The sequence below is a fragment of the Pholcus phalangioides genome, unplaced genomic scaffold (genome assembly GCF_987345545.1).
Source record: "Pholcus phalangioides strain wild (caught in Gottingen) unplaced genomic scaffold, Ppha-v1.0 ptg000017l_1, whole genome shotgun sequence".
In the NCBI taxonomy this organism is placed as follows: Eukaryota; Metazoa; Arthropoda; class Arachnida; order Araneae; family Pholcidae; genus Pholcus; species Pholcus phalangioides.
The window spans coordinates 3,381,732-3,390,618 of record NW_028301610.1 but is presented as its reverse complement, the minus strand read 5'-3'; the positions used below and the strand labels follow the sequence as shown (position 1 = coordinate 3,390,618).

Genomic DNA, 8,887 nt, shown 5'->3' with positions numbered 1-8,887 from the left:
CTGTCCGCTATCGGGGAGTGAAATACTTTAAAGCGCTATTCAACAGAACCGGGAATCAGGAAAGTGTCCATTAACGGGAGGTGGCCGGTTACGGGGCGTGTCCGTTAGGGAAGGTTCCACTGCATGGGCAGAGATGGGGGGGCGCGTGGGGAGCATTGCGCCCCCCCCCCCCCAGCGTCAAAGGTGGAGTCTAATGTATATATGAATTGACATCATCATCATCGTGCCCCCCCCACAGCAAAAAAGAACGTGCCCCCCGCCTATGTGTACATCTTTCATTAAATTTGAATTTTTATTTATTTTCAAATAACTTTCTCTTTCATTAATTAATTAATTATTTTTTATCAATTTCTTTTATTAAATCTGAAATTTGTTCCGATAATTCGGAAATTATTATTTCCATTAATTTTGAATTTTCATCAATTATGAAATTATTTCTTTCAAGCACTTAATTTTTTTCATAAATTATTATTACTTTTAACAATTCTGAATTACTCTTGACAATTCCTAAGTTATTCTCAATAATTCTGAATTCTATCAGTAGTTTCAATTATTACTCTTTCAGTAATTCTGTGACTATTTTTTCATTAATTGTAAATTTTCATTTATCCTAAAAAAGTTTTTCAATAATTCTAAAATTATTTCTTCAATTTCATTTAATCATTCATTCCATGACTGAATCCATGAATCAATGCAGAAATCAAAAGCCTGGCTACTAGGCCAAACGCACGTGAACGGATAGCATGCGAGAAATAAAAACCTTTCATAGCTAATTAGAGACGAACTATTATTGTTTTTTTAACATTGCATGTTCACGAGAGTTTGAAGTTATTTCAAGAGCTCGCAAGTCAGGAGATCATATATTTTTAGAAAAATAATTTAAACAGAGACTTGCTTACGTTCTACATCGTTTTCATTTATAATCTCGCTCAACTCATGTTTGTTTGGAATCAGCGCTGCCGGTCGTGACGTCACACTAATGCGCCCTATGAGTAGGCTGACCATATTTCCTAGAAAGGAATACGGGAAATTGGGATTCCAAATACGGGACATCGCCAATCATCCCCAAAAGTAAACACAAGTGCCAAATATTGGAGAAATTTCGTAAAAATCAAAATGGCGAGAAATAAAGTATTACTGCAAATTGTAGTGGATTTAAATGAATTCCACGAAATAAAACGTTCACCAAGACAAATGTGAGAGATTAATATTCTTATTTATAATTGTAATTATCATAATATAATTTCTGAGTGGGAAAATAATTTCATTCTTTGACTTCAATGAAGAATAAAAATTCAAGTAAGGTTCGTGTAAAAAACGGGAAAAACCGGGACACTTTCGCTAAAAAGTCGGGACGGCCGAAAAACAGAAAAAAACCTGAACTATCCCGGGAAATACGTTATGTATGGTCACCTCACCTATGAGGCTTTTCCGGTTCTACTCGTTAGCCCCGAGTAGAACTCCTTAATACACAGGCTGGCGCATGCGGCATTCTGGTCCTTTTTGTAGCACTGCTTACTATCATCGCATTGTAGGGTCCCTTCAATGCTCCTATATATTAGTTAAATTTATTGTGTTTGTAGTTGTTTTTATCGATTTTTTTCGTGAAATAACTTCAGAAATGCCTTGTTGTTCGGCTCCAAAGTGTTCCAATTCCGACAAAAAAGGTTTTATAGAATGTTTAGATTTCCGGCGGAAAAAGAACGACGCGAGAAGTGGATCGTGAACTCCAGGAGAGACGATTTCATACCAGGAAACGGAGCTCGCCTGTGTGAAGTGAGTTAAATTTAATTATTCTGTGTGAATTTTATTTTTTCAAAATCGTATTTGTGATAATGATTTTAAATGAGAACTATATGAAAAAATAAATCGTTTGGAGGTAGTAGACGATATTTGGCGCCATTGCTCACGTGTTGTGTTTAGATATAAAAGTTATGGTGATTTTCAATCATTTTCCCGGTTTTTTGTTCCGTTTGATTTAAGAGAAAAGATGCATAGGTACATAATTTTGACCAAGAGAACTAATTTAAATTCAAATTATTTATGAATTTATCGTGGAATGCTCACTTTCTCAACTCTCAGTTTGGCGATTTATCGCTACTACGACGAATTACTGTTATAGTGAATTTTAACTTATTTTGTTATGTTTTGAGGCAAAATTTCATGTGATATTTCTGTGGAAAATAGAAATGTTTTAATTATGGCATTTTCAACTAAGAGAACAAGGTAATTTCAAATCAGTTGGAAATCGGTTCTTCAATCATCCTTGCTTGCTGTAGTGAGCTCTGCTGGTTTGGCGACTTATCGCTTGCAGATTGGGAGTAATTAGCTAAAATTGTATCTTCACTGAAAATCAAATTTAATGGGATTAAAAATTAATGTGATAGACGTCGTATTTCTATTGATTTCATTTTCTGTCCCCCATAATTCTTTTAACAGACTACAAAATTGTGATTGGTATCATCTGTGGCATCTTTGTGGATGGTAGATATCTTGTTAATAAATTCTTTATGACAACCATATTTTTATGGGCATCTTTTTATCAGCCACCTCGTTGGGCATTTTGCCTGTTGTGGCGTTGTATTTGTATTTGTATTTGTATTAGTTTGTGTTACTGGACTGGTGAGCACTCTCTCTTTCCTGCAAGGCACATGCAGTGACTACTTTCCAAATTAATTACAAAGAATTAATTTAATCTTACTATTTTAAAATTAATTGCATGTTCAGCTTAAATCATTATCTTGCTTGGAAAAAGGTTTTTAAATTTTTTCACTCGCACTACATGCATGAGTTTTGAAACAAATACCTCATGGATTAAATTTTGCCCATACAAAAACTGGTTTTTTCTTCTTTCTCAAGAATAATACATTCCAATTTCTTTGGGGTTTCAAGAAAGTATGATGGAAAGTAATTTTTTCAAATTCGGAATTTAAAATTTCTATTTTTTTTAAATTTTAGACATTTTTATAATTTTTCTTAAATTTAAACATTTTTAAAATTTTCAATGAATCTCAAAAATTCTATCTATATCCCTCCCTATAATAGCTTAGTAAGTGTGAAAAATTGCATAACAATGTCAAATCATTCGCCAGTAATCACTTTGAGAAAAACGCATTTAAGTATTGTGAAGCAGAAATGTTTAAATTTTTTTCTCAGACCCAACACCATACAGACACATGAAAATAACTTCAATGTTCAATAACGTACTGTTTTTTTATATTGCTATCTTACTTTTATTTATCCCTTTAATGCTTTGAAAAGCCTGCCGCTTCAAACACTTGATGCTCAGCAAATTAAAAAAAGCCATAGATTAAAAAACTGATGAGGTAAAAATTCAATTGAATTTATTTTGCAGTCTGTTATCTATTTAATATGTTCTGAGAGTAATATTTGAGGCAAATTAGCAATTACTATGAGAAAGATAAAAAAATAGAAATTGACATTATAACCGTCAAAACCCATTATAAATGTTAATATTTTTTTACATTGACATTGGCATGAACACATTTTCTGGTAAGTGTGATATAAAAGATGCGTGCGTAACAATTACTTTTTTAAATGAGTATTAAGCTCAACAATGTGTGCATAATTTTCAGTAGAAGAAGTTTCGTCAACTGTCACCACCATATCTCATTGCATAGATATGCAATTGCGAAACACGTTATAATGATAGCAAGAAAAACCTTTTTGAAAATCAGTTTTTTTTTTCATTCACTACCTATACACTTATTTCTGATGTCCGTTATCACAATACACAAATTCACAACAAATCACACAAAACACTGCACGTCAATATAAATTTTGTGCTGCCTCCATTGTTTTAAGTGGTATTATTATAATTATTTATTCATCTGTGGAATTTTCCCCATTTCATGAAAATGGTTTTAAGTTCATTGACCAGATTGCAAGCACACTGATAATACTTGTATATACTAAAGATAAAGATATGAACTGTTGCATCCTATCTTTCTAGTATGTGGAATACATCTCCATTGATATTTTTCCTTTATCACACAACCTTGGTTATGTTCCAAAAACTCTGTTCATACCATTTAGATGTACTGCTAATTTGATTAATTAAAGGATAATTTCGTTGAACAAGAAACAAATAACCATGCATGAAAAAAATTATGGAAGTAATAATAAACTGGTAATGTGTAAAACAAAAGTACACAATAGATTCAATGATATACGAAATATAAAATGTAAACAAACAAAAAAAATGTAAGTCAGGGTTTGACAAATCAAGAGGGAAAAAAATTAATGCCAGTCAAACTTCTTAGGAGCCAAGGGTGATCTTAATCTCAAATAAAATGGTAATGAATAATGTTTTTTATTTTCAACTTTCTATATCTTTTTCCTACTTTAGGAGACACACGCTGCCTTGAAATTAAAAGACTCAAATTTACTTATGACATGATTTACTTTATAAAATCTGTAATGGCATTTCATCGCCATGGCGCCCTGGTGGGATTTGTCAAGTCCTGCTACAAGTAACTGTTTTTTCCTTTAACTAAATGAAGAAAAAGACTCGTGAGCAAGTATTGTGAATGGCAGGGATTAGTAGGGAGTGTTTTATAGGGATTACAGATTTCAGTCAGATCGTCCATCTCAAGCTCTTTTTCACAAATTCATAGAAAAGCTCTATATTACACAGCTCACTCAATACACATCTAGGCAATTTCGTAAGCGGAAGGTTCAAATCTACACTGTTTTGTTAGTGAATGAGCACCAGAAATTTGCCACTGGACTTATCCTTTTGATGAGATCTCTTCTAGCCCAGCTTCGTGGCAGAGTACGGAAGACTGCGAAGGTCCAAATCTATGCAACGTTTGTTAGTGATAAAGTAAAGGTGCTTACATCCTTTTAGATTAGGTTTCTTCTTAGATCCTGTTAGGATATCAATAGGCTATTTACTATGTTTACTGGAAATTCAGATGCGTTATTTTAGAGCAGATTCAGACATCCCCATTACTGTAATTGAAGAAAATACTTTAAGGATAGGTATTAAGAATTCCATGAGTGTCCAGTATTTAGAGATTAATTATGATGGTTAATGAAGATTTTAATTCCTATTCTGAGAAATTGGGGCAGAATTTTTCATCTTTGAAAAACAGATGTGTATCCCTTAAAAGGAATTTTGACTGTTTTGGACGTTAATATTTGTACCATATTAATCACTTAAAAATATGTATGTTATGCTGTTTTATCATTCTTATGTGTGATGCACTTACCTGACATTACTTTGAATTAAGGTATAAAAAAAGGCTGTGTGGTAATTTTTCGTTATTGTCCCTTTTTAAATTAGGTACATTTTGAAGAAAACCAGTATGAGTTGAAAAGGCAAGATGGCTACAAGAAGTTAAAGCAAACTGCTGTGCCGACCTTGTTCCAGGTTCCTAATCCACCGAAACTTCTTACTCCTCAACGGAAGAAGAATATAGGCCTTCCAAAAGTTCTGAGTGATGATTATGTATGTGATATTCTCAAATAACCTTATTTTCTCAATTGTCATTATAAAGCCAGAAAATACTGAAAGCCAGAAAATCGTCATTGCTTATTTGTTTACTTTTTAGATGAGGAGAGAAAGCTTGGTTCGGAGGATACTAGCTACAGACAAATATATTTATTAAAAGGAATCAATGTGTGTATTTTATTGGTGATTATCTATCCTAATGTGGTGATGTTTTTATACATTTATTAGGATTTTAAGATTAGCTTATTATTGGCCCATGGCTGCAACTGGGGGGGGGGGGCATGTGGGTCTGGTGACCCAGGCGCTGGACCAGAAGGGGTGCAGAATTCACCCTTTAACTGTTTCTACATGCAAGGGGGTACCAAAATTCTGGCTTGCCCGGGGGACAAAGTATTTTGTTGCGCCCCTGTATTGACCTATTACTAGGGTCAAAGATAACGAAATATGGGTATTTACCATGTACGCGTAGACTATTTTTTTGCCATAATTGTAATTTTCAATTTTCAGTAGAGTTTTTATCTTGGCTCTCTTAAAGTATTGCTTTTGAATATATATATATTTCCAGATTAATTGCTGTTGGGTCACGCAGTTTCAAGAAAAACTATATTTCTGTTATTTAAGCATATTTTTTTTGTAATTCCCAAAGTTTACTGGTACTCTAAAGCAGCGTAATAATTGATTACATGGTGTAGAAAAATATGTGAAATTGTGAATGATATTTGTAAAATCTTTCTTTCATCAGTTATGTACATTATGTTTCAATATTTTTTTAATAAATAAATTTATTCACTCATTGAGCTCGTCAATTTACATTATTGAACCTGTGTGTGCTATTCAGAATTTGTAATTTACTGAAGAAAATTCTGATAAAATAAATGCTCCTAAAATATTTAAGAATTTTTTTACTAAATTTCCAATATCTAGAGGCAGTAGTTTATCAAATCCTTAACTTCATACAATCATTTAATATCCAGAAGAAATTTTCTTAATGTAATCTAAATTGACTATATATATTTTTGTATGCCACTTTTACCCTGAAATTAAGGATCGGGGTAAGGGATATATAGGAATATTTTATTTTCACTAAAAACCTGAAAAAAAGTCAAGAATTTTTTTTTTTGCTATATACTTTTGTGTTTAAGATTAATTACTTGATCGTCATCACACGAACTGTTACGAATTCAACCTGTTGTTTACCAATAATTTCGTGATTAATCATAATTTCGTGAAACGTGGTTTATTTCCCATAGTAAATCCGTTCCTGGAAATTCCTCGTTTCTCCCACAAATTGAATTTTCCATACGCTTTTGCCAAGCATTTTTAGCGCGCGGGGAATTCTGTTAGGTTGCTATGCCAGATTTACCGACGCGATTTTTTTTCCTCTCTGTTTGGCGGTCATTTCCGAAGCGACGATTTCGTGCAGCAACCCTTCGGCGAGGACCAGAATGCCTGATGGTTCCGCTCGTATATGAAGGCGTCTTAGCCCCGAGCTTTTCGAATAGACGTCATAATCATCAACAGCATCACTCCTAAATAGGCTGACCATATTTCCTCGAGAGAAATACGGGAAATTGGGATTCCAAATACGGGACATTGGGATTTGAAATACAGGAAAATACGGGACATCGCCAATTGTCGCTAAGAACATATCCATGTACAAAGTTGCCAAATATTGCTGAAATTACGGAAAAATCGCAATGGCGGGAAACAAAGCGTTACTGCAAATTGCAGTGGATTAAAATGCATTATACGAAATAAAACGTTCAACATAACAAATGTGGGAGAAAAATGTGGTTATTTATAGTTGTAATTACCATAATATAATTGATGAGTTGAAAAATAATTTCAATCTTTGACGTCAATGAAGCATAAAAAACCAAATAGGTTTCGTGTAAAATACGGGAAAAACCGGGACACTTTTGCCAAAAAGTCGGGACAGCCAGAAAAAGGAAGAAAAACCGGGACTGTCCCGGGAAATACGGGACGCATGGTCACCTTATTCCTAAGGGTCATACACTGGATGATCCCCATATAAACTGAAGAGCCAAAAAAACTGGTACAGGCATGCGTATGCAAATAAAGAGATATGGAACCAATTAGAGTACGGCGCTGCGGTCGGCAACGCCTATATAACACAACAAGTGTCTGGAATAATTGTTAGATCGGTTACTGCTGCTACAATGGCAGGTTACCGAGATTTAAGTGAGTTTGAACGTGGTGTTATAGTCGGCGCACGAGAGATGGGACATAACATCTCCGAGGTAGTGATGAAATTTGGATTTTCACGTACGCCCGTTTCACGAGTGCACCGTGAATATAGGGAATCCGGTAAAAAATTAAATCTACGACATCGCTGCGGCCGGAAAAAGATCATGCAAGAACGGGACCAACGACGACTGACGAGAATCATTAAACGTGACAGACGAACAATCCTTCCGCAAATTGCTGCAGATTTCAATGCTGGGCCATCAACAAGTGTAACCATCGAAACACCACTCGCCGCCTGGCAGTCGAGTGGTTAGGGAACTAGCTTCTCACTGTGCAGGTCTGGGTTCGAATCCCGGTTCGGGCATGGATGTCTACTAACACTAACAAATTCCCTGGACGGATCATGCTGATCCCTTGGGAATACGTGAAGATCACGTTATTATTATTATTATTATTATTATATGAGCTTTCGGAGCCGAAGGCCCACTCGTGTACCCTTGATGACTGCACGACACAAAGCTTTACGCCTCGCCTGGGCCCGACAACACCGACATTGGACTGTTGAGGACTGGAAACACTTTGCCTGGTCTGACGAGTCTCGGTTCCAATTGCTTCGAGCTGATGGATGTGTATGGGTATGGAGACAACCTCATGAATCCATGGACCCACATGTCAACAGGGGAATGTTCAAGCTGAGGCTCTGTGATGGTATGGGGCGTGTGCAGTTGGCGTGATATGGGACCCTGATACGTCTAGATACGACTCTGACAGGTACGTAAGCAGCCTGTCTGATCACCTGCACCCATTCATGTCCATTGTGCATTCCGACGGACAATTTCAGCAATGCGACACCCCACACGTCCAGAATTGCTACAAAGTGGCTCCAGGAACACTCTTCTGACTTTAGACACTTCCGCTGGCCACCTAAATCCCCAAACATGAACATTATTGAACATATCTGGGATGCCTTGCAACGTGCTGTTCAGAAGAGATCTCCTCTTACTCCTACGGATTTATGGACAGCCCTGCAGGATTCATGGTGTCAATTACCTCCAGCACTACTTCAGATATTAGTCGAGTCCATGCCACGTCGTGTTGCGGCACTTCTGCGTGGTCGCGGGGGCCCTACACCATATTAGGCAGGTGTACCAGTTTGTTTGGCTCTTCAGTGTATATATATGCAGCTTCGATCAAGCATTTTTT

At 35.8% G+C, this 8,887-nt stretch overlaps 1 protein-coding gene across 3 annotated transcripts; it reads left to right on the top strand.

The window, feature by feature from the left end:
* The first annotated feature begins 1,578 nt into the window (after positions 1-1,578).
* LOC149072118 (THAP domain-containing protein 5-like) lies at positions 1,579-6,184 on the top strand. Of its 3 annotated transcripts, XM_089246897.1 has the most exons (4): positions 1,579-1,776; positions 5,309-5,473; positions 5,577-5,644; positions 6,042-6,184. In XM_089246897.1, the coding sequence occupies exons 1-3, from the start codon at positions 1,678-1,680 to the stop codon at positions 5,631-5,633; spliced, it is 321 nt and encodes a 106-aa protein (XP_089103023.1). In that variant the 5' UTR covers positions 1,579-1,677; the 3' UTR covers positions 5,634-5,644; positions 6,042-6,184. The 3 variants fall into 3 exon arrangements, with proteins under 3 accessions (XP_089103023.1, XP_089103021.1, XP_089103022.1); XM_089246895.1 differs by lacking the exon at positions 5,577-5,644; XM_089246896.1 differs by lacking the exon at positions 6,042-6,184 and having other exon boundaries at positions 5,577-5,745.
* Positions 6,185-8,887: the final 2,703 nt, after the last annotated feature.

What these genes read in the sequence shown, in the direction of transcription:
- LOC149072118 (XM_089246895.1), top strand. Translation starts at nt 1,678, where the DNA reads ATGTTTAGATTTCCGGCGGAAAAAGAACGACGCGAGAAGTGGATCGTG. An exon ending in ACGGAGCTCGCCTGTGTGAA is followed by an intron (nt 1,777 to 5,308) that starts GTGAGTTAAATT and finishes TTTTTAAATTAG; the next exon opens with GTACATTTTGAAGAAAACCA. An exon ending in AAGTTCTGAGTGATGATTAT is followed by an intron (nt 5,474 to 6,041) that starts GTATGTGATATT and finishes ATATATTTCCAG; the next exon opens with ATTAATTGCTGTTGGGTCAC.